Raw genomic sequence first — 19029 nt, 5'->3', positions numbered from 1 at the left:
AAAACCGCATGTCAATCCGACTTCAAAGGAATTAGATATGCATGTTTTAAAATTTTCACAGAATACAAAAAGCTGAAAAAAGTAAAAACTTCCGGTTTTGATATATCGACTTTGGGAGACTGTAAGTCATTGAATATAAACTAAAAATTGACAAAATTATAGTCTCAAATCATGTACAAACAAACTCTAAACTACACTCTGAAAAAAATCGTACGTTAATCCGACTTTAAATGAATGGTATATGTATGTCTTAACATTTTCACAGAATACAAAGTACAAAAACAGATAGCTGAAAAGTTGAAAATTTTCAGCTTTGACATCATGACTACAGAAGACTGTAATTCGTTGAATATTAAACCAAAATTGACAAAATTATAGTCTACACTCATGTACAAACTCTAAAATACAAGTTAGAAAAAACCTCATGTCAATCTGACTTCAAAAGAATTAGATATGCATATTTTAAAATTTTCACATAATGCAAAAAAACTGAAAAACTAGTTCAGCTTTGATATCTCGATTTTGGAGGACTGTAAGTCAATGAATATAAAATTAAATATGACAAATTTATAGTCTAAAATCATGTACAAACTCTAAAATACATGTTTGAAAAAACCACATGTCAATCCGACTTGAAATGAATGAGATATGCATATTTTAATTTTTTTATAGAAATCGGTTCCGGCCCCCTAAAAGTGGTTCCGATTCCTAACATCGGTTCCAGTGCTTAAACCTGGTTTACACAGACCCGATGGACCCAAACACGGATTACCCGGAACCTGGATAAAGTCATTCTTTAAACCCGAAACCGGAACCGGTTCTATATATTTCGGTTCTAACGGTTCCGGTTCCAGTCTGATTTTTCGGTTTTAAATCTCATCTCTACGTAGTGGTAGGGGTTTGGGGTGTCTGGGTTGGCGGTACCGCCAGTGAAACCATTTATCTGGTAATTTGGTACGACGAAAGAAGGAAGCGGGTTGTTGAACCTGTCCAAAATGCTAAAGTTGTTGATGCCTTTCTTTCTCTAAACTCTCTATTCCTTCTATTAATTGATTAGTTGTACCTAATGTTTTAAAACTTGTATTAAATTGTATTTGTAGTTTTTAATTAGTTTGTGAACAGGGGCAGATTTAGGGGGGGGGGGGGGGTCTAGGGTGGCACCGGCCGCAGTGGAAAATTTTTCGAAAATTTTTATTTTTTTTACTATCGTGCAACCCTTGACTTTCCCGTATAATCCCTACTGTGAAATCATGCGTCCGTCCCTGTTTGTGAATTGGTTTTGTATGTTTTAAATATTTTTGTTAATTAATTTTGTATGATTTTAAATACTTTATATTTAATTAAAAATTAAAAATTGAATGGGTTTAAAATTTTTGTATGATTTTAATTTTTGTTGTGATTTGAAAAAAAAAAGAGAGAAATAAATGATGTGGGTAGGAAGACTCTTAGAATTTCAAAAGTCGTGTATTATTTTCCTACCAAGACTTGTGGTCCATCTGTACCTTTCTAGAATACAAGTACCATATCATATAATTTTTGATATTATATTGAAGCGAATGTTTTTAATTACCTAGTAAAAAGTTTTGCTTGAGTTTATATATTATTCAATAACACGTCACTAATATCATGATTAAACAAATTCCTTATCCTTTAATAAATCACAATTAACAAAACTATTGGTCCTTTAAAAATGGAAGCTGTACACAAGCCAAATTTATCTTGAAATTGTGTTGCCGTGTGTAAGGACGCAAAAGATCTTTTCAACCTTGTGTTTTTATAGTCTTCCTTTGGGTGCTCAATGTGAACGAAAGACTCGTTTATAGTAAACTAAAAATAAGAGCATTACATCAATCCTGCACAATACCCTCCCATTGTTATGCTAATGCCATGTTTTTGATTATTCCACTTCTGATAATCCTATCCAGTTCACTCTTCACATCATCTTCGCATGCTAATGCCTTATCTAAAGGCTTATCAATCTCTGTTGATCACGAACATGATAATCTGGTTTCGCCAAATGGCCTTTTCACTGCCGGATTTTACAAGGTGGGCATCAACGCTTATTGCTTTTCCATATGGTTCACAGAGCCACAAGCGAAAAATGAGAATCCCACTGTAGTCTGGATGGCAAATCGAGACATACCGGTTAATGGAAAACACTCTAAACTGTTGAATCATAAAAGTGACCCTCTTGAACTCAGCTACCGCAACCATCTCAGCTACCGCAACCATCTTTCTACCGCAACCGCTTCAGCACCCGGAGTCAATCTTGTTCATCAGCAACCGCATCAGCAACCTGAGTCAGCTACCGCAGTCAACTTAGCTAGATTACGTTATTTGTCTTTTATGTAATACACTCTATTATCCAGTATGCCTTGCACGGCTGCTTATAGAGTTGTAATCTAGTGTAGTTTCTAAGTCTCTATAAATAGAGACTTACTCTCTTTGTATTCAAAGAGATAAGAAAAGGAACCGATAACTTATGAATTCAATCTGAATACACATTCTGAAGTTATCTCTCTTATCTTTCTTCACTCATATCTTCTTACTTAAATCTTATCATAATCCTGCTGATCATAATCCCTCTTCGGAGCAAGTCTTTAAGACTTAATCACTAAGCTTGATCTTCCTTATTAACTTGGAGTGAATGCATTCCTTGTTATGAATCAGCTTAAGTGTCTTCTTGATATAACAATTGCTGTCATTTCCATTCCTTTACATTTCCGCAACTAACTCTCTAACTATCTAACTATATTATTGTTGAGCTTTTAGATCATTTGAGATTAACTATTCCGCATTATACTTGTTCTAACTTTTGTTCAAGTGTGTCTCCAAGTTTTTCTCTCAACAATTGGTATCAGAGCCAAAGTGGTTGCTTTTTGAAAACGGAACTCTGATTTTTCAAAGAGCCTTCTATACCACTAAAGCTCATTTCTACAAAACAAAAAAAAAACAATTTCAAATGGCACAATCATTATCTCTAAATGTTTCCAACAGTGTCGGTGGTTCTAACCGAGCCCCAATACTAGTCGCAAATGAATATCATCACTGGTCACAAAGAGTGGAAAGGTACTTGAGAAGACTGAGTAGAGATGTATGGCGATCCGTAGAAGAAGGACCACATGTTCCAGTCCTTACACCAGTCCAAACTGACGGCGCTGCAACCAGGCTAGGAGGAGGTTAACCAGCCATGAGCCGTCCCACCAAGGATGATCTCGATAAAATGGAAAATGATGTTGTTGCTTTTTATGAAATCTCTTGCGGAGTTGCTCCTGACAACTTCGATATTATCATAAATTGCAAATCAGCGAAAGAGATCTGGGATGTTCTCAAAAACCTGTACGAAGGCTCAGAACAAGCACAAGATAAGAAGCTTACTACCGCACTCAACGAGTTCAACAACTTCAAAGCTCATACTGGAGAAAGTTTGGAAGACTCCTTCAAAAGGTTCAACCTGATAGTCACCAAGTTATCCAATGCGGGCACCATCCGCAGTAACCATGAAATCAATCTTCAGTTTCTTAATGGTTTGGGCAGACATTGGGCTACGGCCAAGATGATAGTCCAAGGCGATAGAAAGATTCACTCCCTGTCACTTTACAAGCTCTATGGAGAGCTGCAAGCTCAAGAATCCACCGTACTCAAAGACTGTGCTGACTTCGGAGGACCACTTGCTCTCATAGCACAAGCTCCACCGCAGTCACCTTACCCTTCCTCGTATGACACTCTACCGCAGTCATACGAAGCGGATTCTGAATATGATGATGAAGAAGATTTTCAGAAGGCTATTGCTCTGGTTAGCCAACAGTTCAACCGTCTACCACCTCCTTCCTTCCGCAAGAATCAGCAGTTCAACAAACCTCCATTCAACCGTAACTTCGGTTCTCAGAATAACTACTCTCGATTTCCCAAAAGTTCTCATCCACCACCGCAATCTCAGAATATTCAACCAAAGGAGGTACCGCAGTCTCCTCAAATCATTGACTCTGGTACTCCTTCAGAAGACAAGACTGATGTTGTAATTTGTCACAAATGCAACAAAGAGAATCACTTTGCACGAGATTGTAAGGCCAATGTAGTAAAAGACATAGCATTCTACCTTAGAATGGCTCAAGAGTTGGAAGACAAAGAAAAAGCTGAAAAGGCAAGGGCATACGTGGCCCATGTCAAAAGAGACCATCAAGTCTGGTCATCCGGAGACGAAGATGAGGCCATCAACAGTGTCAAAGGAAAAGGGAAAATCTGCATGCTGGCCACTGCGGATGATGATGGGTCTACAATGTTGAACAAGAACTACTGCTACATGGTAAATGATGGAACACTAAGCATCGTCGAACAGGTAAAACTCATGATCCAAACTCTAAACTATAGCATGCATGACTGTCAGCCTTACATAGATGATCTTAATGACACTTGTGCTGCCGTCCTTACAGACTATAATAAAGCCTTAGATGAGAAGAACATTGCGTCCCAAGAGATATTCCACGTGAGAAGACGACTGGATAACAAAAGACTTAAGATGGCTATGTTAGAGAAGGACCTAGAGTTAGAAAAGGATGCAAGAATGTTAAGTGAAACCCAATTAGAGATAACTTTGAACCAGAGAGATTTAGCTCAGAGAGAAATTGTACGCTTAAATCTCTTAATTGAAAAATTGTTTAATGAAAGTGAAGCTATTGAAAATTTGGTAAACAATGGAACCGTGGACAATACATACAATTGGGGTTGGTCAAATGGATATCCTACCTCAATGGATTCCTCACCCCGGTTCAACAAAGACAGACTGTATGTCCCTCCAGACCGAGAATTTCATTTCCCTGTCAATGACAAGACTTTTCCCGAAGATATTAAAACTCACTTCGGTAGACTGCATTACTTAAGCAATAATTGTGTCATTGAGGAAATTGTGTCGGAGGTTTCGGGTCACACATGTGATCAAATTCCTATCTGTGGCACCATCTATCCAAATTCTCAAACTTCATCCGTAGTTGACGAAGAGATTGTTGTTGAGGGCCCCGAAGTCTCAAAAGACTTTCCATCTCTGTCCTCAGACCGCAGTGTCTCTCACTGTAGTCAAATGTCCCACAAATGTCCCACCGAAGTCCCATCTAAGACTTACTCAGCGGTAGTCAAGTCATCCCTACCGCAGTCATCAGTTCAAGGAACTGTAACTCTTCAGCCAATATTTCATGAACTACCTATAGAAAATTTTAAAGTAGGTCAATGTTCCCAAATTCCTGAATCCTCAAGCTCTGATGACTCAACTCCGCATTTTCAAAATCATTCCAAGAATTCCAGGAAACCGCAGTTGAACAACAATGACTGCGGTTCACCAAAATCTTTGGCAAAAAAGGCTTTTAAAGAAGAAATCAGATCTCGCGGCACTAATAGACAAACTTTTTCAAAAAACAAGAAGCAAGTCAGATTTCCTAAATCCAAAAGTCCTAAAAAATTTGTTTTCTCTCACTACATTTCAAAAAAATCTTCTTTCAAGAAAACAAACAAAAATGAAAGTTCAGTTTCAAAAGTCATTCCTACTACTTCTGACACAACCCAAAAGGGTGTTCAATCTTTTCGAAACTATGTTTTTCAGGTCTATTCTTCAAATGATCCTAAATGGAAAGGTATTTTACCCACTCCAACACTTTTAAAGTCACGTCAAAATTTCAAATGGAAGGGTATCTTACCAAATCCATCAAAAAGAATTCAGAAATCTACACGTGCTAAAACCTTTCATAAACAGACTTTTTCAAAACCCAAAAACACTCGTGTCAGGAATAACCCATCTTGGACCGGTAACAGATCCAAAACATCCTTAAAACCGCTGACCAATCACAGTGTTAGATCAAAAGACAAAATCTCCTTTTGTAAATGTCAATGTAGTTGTCAAAAGGTTTTATCTAATGTCAAATCGAGTCAGAGTCAGAAACCTCGTATTTTTTCAAAAAATCACAACACTCCAAATCTACTCAAACACCCAGGACTAGGCTCAAAAGTTGACAAGAGACCTGTCCGTGCAACCTCGGACCATGCATCACTCAGAAACACATCAATTGTCCCAGGCTCCAAACTTGTTTGGATGCCTAAACTAACCGTGTAATTCTCAGGCTTTGTGCAAGGAGGAACAAGAAGAAGAGTGGTTAATTGACAGTGCCTGCTCCTTGCACATGACCGGAAGGTTAGAGTACCTTCGGGATTTCAGGCCTATATGCAATGGTGGAAATGTCACGTTTGGTAACAATGCAAACGGTGTCATCCAAGGTTATGGTGTTCTCACTACGGGGAACTTTTCCATTCAGAAGGTTGCTTATGTAGAAAGCCTTAAACACAATCTCATCAGTGTTGGCCAACTATGTAAAGCAGGACATCGTGTTGAATTTGATGATCAGTTTTGCTACGTAATGACGAGTGATAGAAACACTTGCCTGATCAAATCTCGATCCGAAGGTACCATGTACCCTTTGGATGTTTCTCTAATCATTGGTAAACCGCAATTGTGTTTCTTGTCCAAAGCTGTATCCGAAGTCAGCTGGCTATGGCACCGTAAGCTAGCTCATCTCAACTTCCGGTACATCAACAACTTAGTCACTGGAGAACTAGTCCACGGTCTCCCTATTCTCAAATTTAGCAACGATACTCTCTGTCCGGCTTGTGAATGTGGTAAGCAGTCTAAAGCAAGTCACCCTCTGATAATGGACTCTTCTATTTCTGAACCACTGGAGCTATTGCATATTGATCTCTGCGGTCCATCAACCGTAGCCAGCCTCCACCACAAGAAGTATATACTGGTTATTGTTGATGACTATACACGCTTCACATGGGTCTTCTTCCTCAGACTCAAATCAGAGACACCGCAGATCTTCATCAACTTCATCAAAGAAATCGAACTTCAGATCAAGCTTCCAGTTAGACGCATCTGCAGTGATAATGGAACCGAGTTCACTAATCATCTTCTTAACAGTTTCTTGGTGTCCAAAGGCATTTCTCACAACTTCTCAGCACCCTACACACCGCAACAAAATGGTGTAGTAGAAAGAAGGAACCGCACACTAGTAGAAGCAGCCATATCCATGCTTAACTTCGCCCAACTTCCTCTCTACTTCTGGGCTGAAGCAGTAGCAACCGCATGCTTTGTCCAAAACCGAAGTATCGTGTGCAAACGCCTCAATAAAACACCATATGAGGGCCTTAACAACCGCAAGCCCAATGTTCGCTTCTTTCATATTTTTGGGTGTAGATGCTTCGTGATCAACAACAGAGATCAGCTCAACAAGTTTGCACCGAAGTCCGACGAAGGCATATTCCTTGGTTACTCCATTAACAAGGTTGCTTATCGAGTGCTCATCAGGCGTACAAGGCTGATCATTGAAAGCTTCGATGTGAAATTTGATGATTCTCACATCCGCGACGCCCCTCCATCTACTGAAACCACCGCAATCATGGAAAGTGACATTCCTGCCTCTTCAGGTCCCTTGAATCTAGTTGAAGTCAACTATGAGGATCTTTTCGATCCTATTGAAACAGCGAAACTATCCGAAGTTCTTGTGTCACCCGCAGCTCAACAACAACATTCTGATGTTTCTGGACCATCTCTATCTGAAGTAGCCTCTCTCAATACTTCCACCTCTCCGGTTGAGGGGGAAAGATCTACTCCGGATCTAGCCACAACCGTCGAGGTTCCAGTACTTGATGTTGTTCAAATTCCTGTCCGCAGAGAAGCATTACCATCAAACGTATCTTCGGATTCGGATGATGAACTCAGAGAAAATATCGACACTAGAACTGATCCAAAGATTGTCACTCTCCCATCCGAAGTCCAGGGGGAACCTTCTCAGGTTCCAGAGGAACTCCTATCTGCAACCCAGGGGGAACCTCTCCCAACTGCTCAAGAGAATTCCGTTCCAATAGATCAAGATGACTCAGCAGGATGTTCTCAAGTCCAGGGGGAAATGTCATCTCCAACCGCAGATTCCTCTGACATTCAAGATATTCCCTCTACCGCAGCTGCTGATCATCTGCTGCCACGTCTTCATGTATGGACGAAAGACCACCCACCAGGTCAAATCATTGGGAACCCATCCGCAGGCATCCAGACTAGATCTTCCAAGGACCTATCTGATCACTGCCACTATGCAGCATTTATGTCCTCGGTAGAACCCAGAACGATCAAAGAAGCATTGCTTGAACCTGACTGGATAGCTGCAATGCAAGAAGAGCTTGAAGAATTTCAAAGAAATAAAGTTTGGCAGCTCGTTCCGAAGCCACGTGGTCACTCCATTGTTGGCACTAGATGGGTGTTCAAAAATAAGTTGGATGAATCTGGTGCGGTAGTCAGAAACAAGGCAAGGCTAGTTGCAAAGGGGTATAGTCAACTTGAAGGCATTGACTACGATGAAACGTATGATCCGGTAGCACGCATGGAAGCTATCCGGATCTTTCTAGCATACGCAGCCCACAAAAACGTCAAGGTACACCAAATGGATGTTAAGAGTGCCTTTCTCAATGGGGGACTAAAAGAAGAGGTTTATCTTCAGCAACCTCCAGGCTTTGAAAATGTTAAATTCCTAGACCACTGCTACAAGCTTGAAAAGGCAGTCTACGGTCTGAAGCAAGCCCCAAGAGCATGGTATGAGACTCTTTCTGAATTCCTTGTCTCATCCGGGTACAAGAGAGGAGTGATTGATCCCACACTATTCAGAAAAGCAAATGGCGACCACCTCATGATGGTACAGATATATGTGGATGATATCATCTTCGGTTCGACTGATCAAGGCATGGTGGATGAATTTGCTAAGCTCATGACCAACAAGTTCAAAATGAGCATGAATAGAGAGATTAATTTCTTTCTAGGTCTTCAAGCGAAACAAGTACCGCAAGGCATATTCATTCATCAAGAAAAATACACCACTGAACTATTGAAGAAATATTCTATGGACAACTGTTCATCTGCTAAGGTCCCCATGGCCTTCGGTTATAAGATCTCTGCTGATCCCTCAGGCGAATCTGTGGATCACAAGACTTATAGAGGCATCATCGGCTCTTTGATGTACCTCACTGCAAGCAGGCCAGACATTGTCTTTGCAACTGGTGTATGTGCAAGGTATCAGGCTGACCCAAAAGTCTCACACATGACCGCAGCCAAACAGATACTACGGTACCTGAAAGGAAGCAAATCTCTTGGTCTATGGTACCCCGCAGGCAATGACTTCAGCCTGCAAGCTTTCACAGATGCGGATCATGCCGGATGCAAGCTCGATCGAAAAAGCACTTCAGGAGGATGTCAATTCTTGGGTGAAAGACTAGTCAGCTGGTCCTCAAGAAAACAAAGTTGTGTCTCTCTATCAACTGCAGAAGCCGAGTATGTGGCCGCAGCCAGCTGTTGCTCTCAAGTCCTTTGGATGAAAACTCAACTAATGGACTACGGGTATAGAATGTTGCGGATACCGATCTATTGTGACTCTGAAAGTGCTATTGCTATTTCTCACAATCCAATTCAGCACTCCAAGACTAAGCATATTGAACTACGATATCATTTCATCAAAGACCACATCTTAAAAGGTAATATTGAACTCATCTTTGTCCCTTCTCATGAAGAGATTGCTGATGTGTTCACAAAAGCGCTCGATTCAACAAAGCTTAACATCTTCCTGCAAATGTTAGGAATGATGAATCCAGACCCGCATTTCTTTTTGAATTGTTAGCTACCGCAGACCATCCTTGGCCTCCGTTGCGGTTCTAACTGAGAATTACATGTGATAAATGGTTTTGGTACCGCTGTCTAGGTACCGCAACCATATATCATACGTATCTCTCATGGGTCTTTATGGTCTGTTATTACTAATCTTTGTACAAGTGTTTTCCTCAGTTTCTCACTACAGTCCTTCCTTGTTCATCCGCAATGACGTTTCTCAACCGCAATGAAAGTTTCATCCGCAATGACGTTTCTCAACCGCAATGAAAGTTTCATCCGCAATGACGTTTCCAACTGCAATGAATTTTCCATCCGCGATCATCATGATAATTTCTCAACAGTTTTATCAACTCTTGAATCTTTGTGTGCTATTTAATGATCCTTCATTAAATTAAACATTAAAGACAAAAAAAAACATTCTCTTTAGAAACTGTCACATTCTCTTTCTGAATAATCCTTGTATCAGACCTATTTTAGGGATGATGACAAAAAGAACGTTTTTCAATAAAATCATCCTTAATTTGTCCTTTCCTCTCCCAAATATGTCCCATCCGTTACAACTTCCTCTCCCATCACCCCCTCGATCACCTGACGTATTGACATGCGTCTGACTTTACATTAAATGCAAAACCCCTTTTGGAAATCTCCCAAAATCTCTTCAAACCCGTTTTAATTATGTGTGGCTGAGATTTAATCCAAAATTCATAGATTCCCCCCAAAACCCCAATCGACATTTTACCCTATCCTTACCATTTACCTAGGGTTAAACACTTTTTTACCCCCCTTTATAAACCCATCTTCTTCCCCAACAATACTTTATGTTTTCTGAATATCGATTCTTTCTCCCAAATTCCTCAAAACCTTCAAAACTTTCAAGAACTCTGTTTTCTTCTGTCAAATCTTCAACAATGGTGAAATCAGGTGCATCAAAGAAGCAATCCAAGGCTTCAGGTTCTGTAAATCCAACAGGTTCCGACTCTCCAACAATCGCTTCAAGTAATTTCAGAACAATATTTGAAGATCATCCTTCATATAATGCTCCCATCAAGCTTATGATCAAGTTTCTCAGGAACCACCCTCTGTTCGGTCCATTCGATGCATTTACAGACGTTGTTCCAGTTTCTACTCTATTCAAATGTGCATTCTCTGCATATCGCCCAATGGAAAACCCCCAAGAAGTTCACCTCAATCTCATGAACGATTCTTTGGTCATCTTGTCCAAAGAAAAGTTCTTAAATGCCATTAATCTTCTGGTTCACCCCTCCATCAAGATTTTCTCACCTTCAATGGCAGATGTTACATCCGCACTCTACCAGATGGGGTATCAGAAACCAATTCGAGGGAGTGGTGAGTTCAAAAAGAATCAGCTGCCTGCGGTATGGCAGTTTGTGTGTCATTTTGTCATCCGCTGCCTATCCAGCAGAACCGGAGGCATCGACAACATGGGACTGAAGCTACTGGAATTGGTATGGAGCATCTACACAGGCCACGACGTAAACTATGGACAAATCCTTTGGGGCGACTTCCTCCAATACATTCCCAAAGAGCACCCAAGGGCGAACCCAACCGAGCTCACATTCGCACGGTTTTGGTCACTTTGCATCTCAGACTTACATGCGGATGCTGGAATAGACATGGGTAGTGACATCAACTTTTTCGTCACTAAGGATCTTAAAAGGTACAACCCTTCTTCTGATCAAACGATATTTGGACCGATCCGCAGACTCCCTACTCATATCCTTTCTTCTCTTGGTCTTGAGACTGCTGATGTCTCAGACCACATTGAGGCTACGGAAGGTATTGCCCCATACCCTCCTACCCCGCCTCTTCCATCCGCAGCCATTATCCCTGAGGGTACCGCAGTCCCCTCTTCCACTACACTATCCAATCTTTCTCAAAGAAGAAAGCAGTTGGCAACCAAGAAACAAAGAACACCCAAGAAGGATGCTCCTAAACGAACCGCACCCACCAAGAAACGCAAAACAAAACCTGCCCCAATCATATCTAGCAGTGATTCAGATGAGGATAGGCATCCAATCTCTATCTTCAAGAAAAGGAAAACAACCAATACCACTATCCATATGCGTGACCGGACCGATGCTGAAGCCTCTCAACAGGCTCCAGTAGTCCTTGGGGTGCCCGCACACCCATTCGACACCACCATCATTTTCCAGTCAGACTCAGAAAGTGAGTCTGATTCTCAACTACGTGGAGACTCCCCCCCAGTGCACTCCCAAGAGGACGACACTGGTTCACGCCCTAAGGTCTCCAGGGCTTCCCGACTGCATTTCTTTTCACCAGAGGAGTTGCGCTCCATCCTTCTTTTTGTCACCCAAACACTACAAACACCTTCCCACCCGCAGGGCACTTCTTTCGCCCATGCCAGAACTGAGCAGAGGCCACACTTGACCACGGGTCAAGGAGACCGAGGAAGCTCAGGAAATCCTACTCTGCTTTCATCTTTTACAGGTGGTTTAGGCACGGTGAGCACAAATGTGCAAGGATCCGTGGACTCGAAGGACACTTCGGTGCGCTTTGAAGGATTTGACCATGATGCATCCAATGACTCTTGGTTACAGTACAATCCGGTAACTGAGTCAGACAAGAAGAAGCATGTTGCGTTCCAAAGGGCTTTCCAAGCCCGCAAGGAACAACAAATCAAGCAGCAACAACAGAAAGAACAGGAGATCCAGTCTGTGGCTAGATATTGGGAAAATGCCATCAGCAATGCCAGTACCGTAGCCACCATTCAAAAAATTCAGAACTGGATGGATCAGATGGCTGAAACAATTTCCAAAGCTCAAGCTTCAGGTGCAGCCGCAGGTACCTCCAAAGTTCCTCCTACTCCAACTCCCATTCCATCTCCCACTCCTACAGTCAATCCATCACAAGACGAAGAACCTGCAATCGAACTCAGTTTAGCTCCCACCTTCGGTCTTGATGATGAAGACATCCAAGAAGTAAACAAGCCAAGCCCTTCTGATGATGACCTCATGATGTTTGAAGAAGAGGAGTCCAGCGGTTCTCAACATTCGACTTCCAAGCCTAAAGAGAAGAAGAAAAAGAAGAAGAATGTTGTCATCCGGAAGGAGTTCATGAGCCTTCAAGCCAAAATCGATCAGATCCTGGCTGCGGTCCAGCCTACTCAACCGCAACCTGAAGACACTCCAGGACCGCAGTCACTGATTGAAAGAATAGAGCGTCTGGAAACAAGGGAACGCATGGCTGCTGAACGAATCTCTCTCAAAGTAGAGATGGGAATCCGGTCCCTTGACAATAACCGCAAGGCTGACCACAAGGACTTCATGGCTGCAGCAGAACGCCTCATTACTGAGGTGACCGCAATCAAAACGGATCTTCAAGCGGCCATCGCGGATCAAGCTTCTCACTCTCAGAAATTGATAGATGAGACTCATACTGCTTATGAGTCCACTATCTCTGTTCTTCAAGCAACCATCAACAGACTGCAGAAATCCCTTTCCTCCAACTTCCATGGCCCTGAGATCCTCCAGCTCACCAAAGAAATCCACAAGTTGCTCTTCAGCTGCTCCACTCCAAACAACCAACATTTGGCAGAAGCTCTCAAAGCTCAGTTCCAAGAAGTCTTCAACAAGGTGGATGGACTTAAGCAATGGCTTGAGGAAGCACCGGGGTTGCATCCCTCAAGAGGGGGAAGTGATGAAGAACAAGAAGTCCATCACTCTGATACTTCTATTCATCAGAGTCCCCCCATCATCACTGAAAAAATTCCAACACCACCGCAACCATCTCAACATACTCCATCTCCTCACACTTCACCTCCAAAAGATACTCCCAAAAAGCCAGAGACTCCTCCGCACTTCAAGAACTTGGCTGAAAACATGTCTTCTCCTAGCACCACAGACTCCCCTGCCACCGCTCAAAGGAAGCATGATTGGAAAGCAGCCAAGCTGGCAGAGTTAATTTGGAGAGAATGCGGGTTTGACACCATGATGGATGAGTCCTTGATCAATTCTTGGATCAATCCGCACCACAGGCTCCTAGACGAAGATTACAGACCGCACCTCACTTATGCTGAACCCCCTGCTGATGGATACTGGGATATACCAATTTCTCCAAATGCCAAGTACTTCACTGTATTTGAGCAGTTTGACCAAAGCCTTCCAGATCACAAGAGACTGCCAATGGAGTTTGAGAGACTTAGTCTTTTTCATGCTAAACATGCCTCCTCCATTGAAAACATATGGTCTAACGACAGACCATCACCAGAAGGGAGCATGACTACATCCGCACCCAGGCAGACTTTCCTTGTATGAATCCGGAAGAAATCTTCCTTATTGCCAGGGTGTTCCAAAACAAGTCAGAAAAGCACCCTAAAATGCAGATAGCGCTTGAAAAAGCCAACTCTTTTCTCAGGGATACGGTCTGTGACTTTGCCAAGATAGATGCGGATATCTACCCCACCATCCTCAAGAAGTTTGATCTCCCACCTTTTGAACCTGTGCCAATGCCTTCCGAAGGCTTCCAAGAAAGATCTCTAGGCGCAACAAACTACCCTGAACTTGGAGTCATATTCAAAAGGAAGACTGACAACGTCAAATATTTCATTCCTATGACTGCCATGCACCGCCTGACCAAGAAACAACTTGACATCTGCCGGACTGCAATTGAAAGATCTAAGCATACTACCGCAGAAGTCAAGTTCGAGATCACAAGAAGAATCACATGGTTGGAAAACGTCAGGAAGTTCTGGTGGATTTTGATCAAGTTCCTCAAACTTGATAGCTGAACCGGAGTTAAAGAGGTCACTTAGGGGGAAATTGTTGAATCATAAAAGTGACCCTCTTGAACTCAGCTACCGCAACCATCTCAGCTACCGCAACCATCTTTCTACCGCAACCGCTTCAGCACCCGGAGTCAATCTTGTTCATCAGCAACCGCATCAGCAACCTGAGTCAGCTACCGCAGTCAACTTAGCTAGATTACGTTATTTGCTTTTATGTAATACACTCTATTATCCAGTATGCCTTGCACGGCTGCTTATAGAGTTGTAATCTAGTGTAGTTTCTAAGTCTCTATAAATAGAGACTTACTCTCTTTGTATTTAAAGAGATAAGAAAAGGAACCGATAACTTATGAATTCTATCTGAATACACATTCTGAAGTTATCTCTCTTATCTTTCTTCACTCATATCTTCTTACTTAAATCTTATCATAATCCTGCTGATCATAATCCCTCTTCGGAGCAAGTCTTTAAGACTTAATCACTAAGCTTGATCTTCCTTATTAACTTGGAGTGAATGCATTCCTTGTTATGAATCAGCTTAAGTGTCTTCTTGATATAACAATTGCTGTCATTTCCATTCCTTTACATTTCCGCAACTAACTCTCTAACTATCTAACTATATTATTGTTGAGCTTTTAGATCATTTGAGATTAACTATTCCGCATTATACTTGTTCTAACTTTTGTTCAAGTGTGTCTCCAAGTTTTTCTCTCAACATAAACTTTCCCTCCACGACGATGGTAATCTTGTTTTAGAGGATGCAGATCAGTCTATTGTTTGGTCCACAGAGAAAAAATCCACCAATGGTTCACTCAGTTTAAAACTTGAAGACACTGGAAATCTCGTTCTTCATCAACTTAATGGTGTTCCAGGCATGCTTTGGCAAAGCTTTGATTATCCTACAGATACGCTTCTACATGATCAAGTGTTCACCAAAGACTCACAACTCGTTTCTTCAAGAAGTACATCAAATTTCTCTTCTGGGTTCTTTAGGCTCTATTTTGAGAACAACAATGTTCTGAGTCTTCTTTACAATGGTCCTGAAATAACGAGTGTTTACTGGCCTCCACCTTATATGAAAACGTGGGAAGCGGGAAGATCCACTTTCAACAGCAGTAGAATTGCTAAACTCGATTCTGAAGGTAAGTTCAACTCATCTGACGATTTCGGGTTCTTTGTTTATGATTTTGGCATAAGACGCAGTAGAATAATGAAGCTTGATTCTGATGGTAATATTAGAGTTTATAGTCTTGTTGATCAGAAAGGACGAAGAAAGTGGGAGGTTCAGTGGCAAGCTTTTTCTAGTCCCTGCAAGATTCATGGCGTATATGGACCAAATACTCTTTGTACATACTCTCAAGAAGATGGCAGGAAATGTGAATGTGTACATGGATATAAGAAAAAGAATCGAAGTGATTGGGCCTATGGTTGTGAACCCATATTTAAACCTTGCGAACAGGGAGAGAAAGATTACATTAAGCTTCATCATGTGGAGTTTTATGGTTACGATATGAGATTCCTTCAGAACAGAACCCTTAAAGACTGCAAACAAGATTGTTTGAACGATTGCAACTGTAAAGGATTCCAATTCAAATTCGATACCAATTTCTATAATTGTTACCTGAAGAATCTGTTATACAACGGATATCAGTTGGGTTTTGAGCATTCAGCCTATATAAAGCTACCACAAAACTTGGTATCATCTTTTCAACAAGCAGTAGTCAATGATATCGAATCCAACTCCAGCTGTCCTACACATATATTCATGCCGATTCCAAGATCTTATGAGAGAAAACATGAAAATGGTTCTCTAAAAGTTTTGCGATGGTTTGGGATGGTAATTGGAGTTCTTTAGATCCTCTTGATACTCATTTTCATTTATATATCTCACAAAGACTCGGCTATATCTGCAAAAGCTACTACCCCATAGCATCAGGGTTCAAAAGATTCACATATGCTGAGCTGAAAACTGCAACACGCAATTTCAGGGAAGAGATAGGGAGAGGTGGTGCTGGTGTGGTTTATAAAGGGAAATTATCTGATGATAGAATAGCGGCAATAAAGGTGTTGAAGGAGGTTAATCATCAAGTAGAAGCTGCGTTTCTAGCAGAAGTAAGCACAATCGGAAGGATAAATCACATGAATTTGATAGAGACTTGGGGTTATTGTATTGAAGGGAAACATGGGCTAGTGGTTTATGAGTATATGGAGAATGGGTCCTTAGCAACCAGCTTGAATTCTAACAAACTTGATTGGGGGAAGAAGTTCGATATAGCAATTGGTACTGCAAAAGGGCTTGCTTATTTACATGAAGAGTGCTTGGAATGGGTTTTGCATTGTGATGTCAAACCCCATAACATTTTGTTAGATGCTGATTACAATCCAAAGGTGGCTGATTTCGGGTTGTCCAAGCTGTTCGATAGAGGTGGGAATGAGACTTCAACCTTTTCAAGGATTCGAGGTACACGAGGTTACATGGCTCCAGAATGGGTGTTCAATCTTCCGATTACCTCAAAAGTTGATGTCTACAGTTATGGAGTGGTGATTCTGGAAATGATCACCGGAAAGAGCCCACTACAAATGGTGCAACTTGGTGTTGATAGTGGTAGAGACCAAACGTTGGTTGAGTGGGTGAGGGAGAAGATTCGTGAACATATTGGAAGCCAAAATGGAACATGGATTGGGGAAATTGTTGATAGTAGGACGAGTGGTGAATACGATACGGGAATGTTGATTAATCTTTTGAAAGTTGCTTTACAATGTGCTAAAGAAGATAGAGATGCAAGACCTTCAATGAGCCAAGTAGTTAATATCCTACTCCACCGTGGGAGTCATGATAGTCATGATATGAATGAAGCTTCGGTCAGTAGTATATATAACAAGGTATCACCATGAACATGACAATGATCTTTTGTAATATATAGCATGTAATTGTGAACATGGTCTTCCTATGTTCATTAATATATCATATTGAATATATATGAAATAAAAGAAGAAGAACAAGAAGAAGAAATTATGATGGTAGTAAACTTTCTTTTTATTAGTTTACGAAGAGGATAAAAAGCTAATTATTTATACAGGAGTAGAAGTGAGGCCGGTAAAATGTTTCATAAAACATCCTCATTTAGTTAGTTGTTTTTTAAACACATCATATTTTAATATGAAATATTATCACTAGATATTAATATATAAACGTTTTATAAATGAAAACCTATAATAGAAATAATTAATCAGTTAAAGAAAAAAAATATATTTAAAACTAAAATATTATTAAAGGGATAAAAATGAAATATGATTAAAGAAGAAGGGGTTAAATATGTAAAACAATATCACCAATATATAATGAGTGATCAATAAAAATAAACAAAAAAGTTATAACCTCCTGTAGTAATAAGTGATGATAAATGGTCAATTGAATAGAAAAAATCTATAAAATAAATTTGCAATGGAAATGCTATTACAACTAATTAACGTAAAACATATAACTATTCCATCATACCCCTAGGACCAACTCATGGGACGAGGCAAGCTCGGTGCCCACCTCAGCAGGCTCAACCCCCAAATGCGTAAGAGCTGTAACATCCCAAAAAAAATTAGATAAAAATTTCATTTTCAATTCGTTCCAAAACATCCAATAAACATGTCAAAACAGCCAAGTGCGTAACATGGTGAAAGAATATCACAGTAAAAAATCCCAAAATCACATAATGCGGAAAACATGGGGGGATGCAGTGTGATCAAGTCGAGCCCTTCCCTTTTGAGTTGGAAGTACCTGAAACATAAACTGAAAATCGTAAGCACAAAGCTTAGTGAGTTTCCCCAAAATACCTCATGCCATACATGCATAACAGAAAAAAAAACATCTCGGTCTATTTCATCCCCTTTGGTCTCTTTCAACCGGTAGTGGGTATATTTCACCCCCTTCGGTCTCTTTCAACCGGTATTGGGTCTATTTCACCCCCTTTCGGTATCTTTCATCTGGTGCTGGGTATATTTCACCCCTTCGATCTCTTTCAACCAGTATCGGGTCTATTTCACCTCTACAACTAGCATACAATCATAACAACAAGATTCATAGAGAAAAAAAGCACATACAAGCATAACGAAAATTGTAACAAAGACAACTATCAACCTCTAAACATAATTCAGTGGGCCGGTATTGGTGCCTTCGACCCACGAGTATAATGTGAAACTCACCTCAGTCTGAAGATAAACAAATCACACTCGGGCTGTCGGATCGTAAAACCCCCCACAGAAGCACAAATAATAAAACCCTAATTAGCAATCAGGTCATTAACCCGAATCGAGAGTCCAAATCGTAAATCCCGACTCCTAGGGTAAAAAGGCTGCTTCCCCTTCCCTTCTTGGGCCTAGCATGTCATGGTCCAATTTCAAACTAGCCCAAAGTCCGAAAGGCACTCAAAGCCCAATATGGGCCCAAATCATAAAGGTCCGACTCAGAAAGACTTGTGGCGCAACACGGGCCCAAAATCCTAAATCTCGAAGTAGACCAAACAAAGCCCAAAACTCCCTGGTGAGTAAGCTAAGTGTTCCATCAGTACGCCCGACGTAC

At 41.0% G+C, this 19029-nt stretch overlaps 1 protein-coding gene across 1 annotated transcript; it reads left to right on the top strand.

Moving 5' to 3' along the window:
- Positions 1-1806: 1806 nt before the first annotated feature.
- LOC145122468 (putative receptor protein kinase ZmPK1) lies at positions 1807-17351 on the top strand. Its single transcript, XM_079058070.1, has 4 exons — positions 1807-2171; positions 15183-15602; positions 15663-16283; positions 16373-17351. The coding sequence occupies exons 1-4, from the start codon at positions 1888-1890 to the stop codon at positions 17349-17351; spliced, it is 2304 nt and encodes a 767-aa protein (XP_078914196.1). The 5' UTR covers positions 1807-1887.
- Positions 17352-19029: the final 1678 nt, after the last annotated feature.

Source organism: Lactuca virosa, chromosome 6, assembly GCF_052849685.1.
Source record: "Lactuca virosa cultivar CGN04683 chromosome 6, Lactuca_virosa_CGN04683_v6, whole genome shotgun sequence".
Classification (NCBI taxonomy): Eukaryota; Viridiplantae; Streptophyta; class Magnoliopsida; order Asterales; family Asteraceae; genus Lactuca; species Lactuca virosa.
This window is presented reverse-complemented; position numbering and strand designations above follow the sequence as displayed.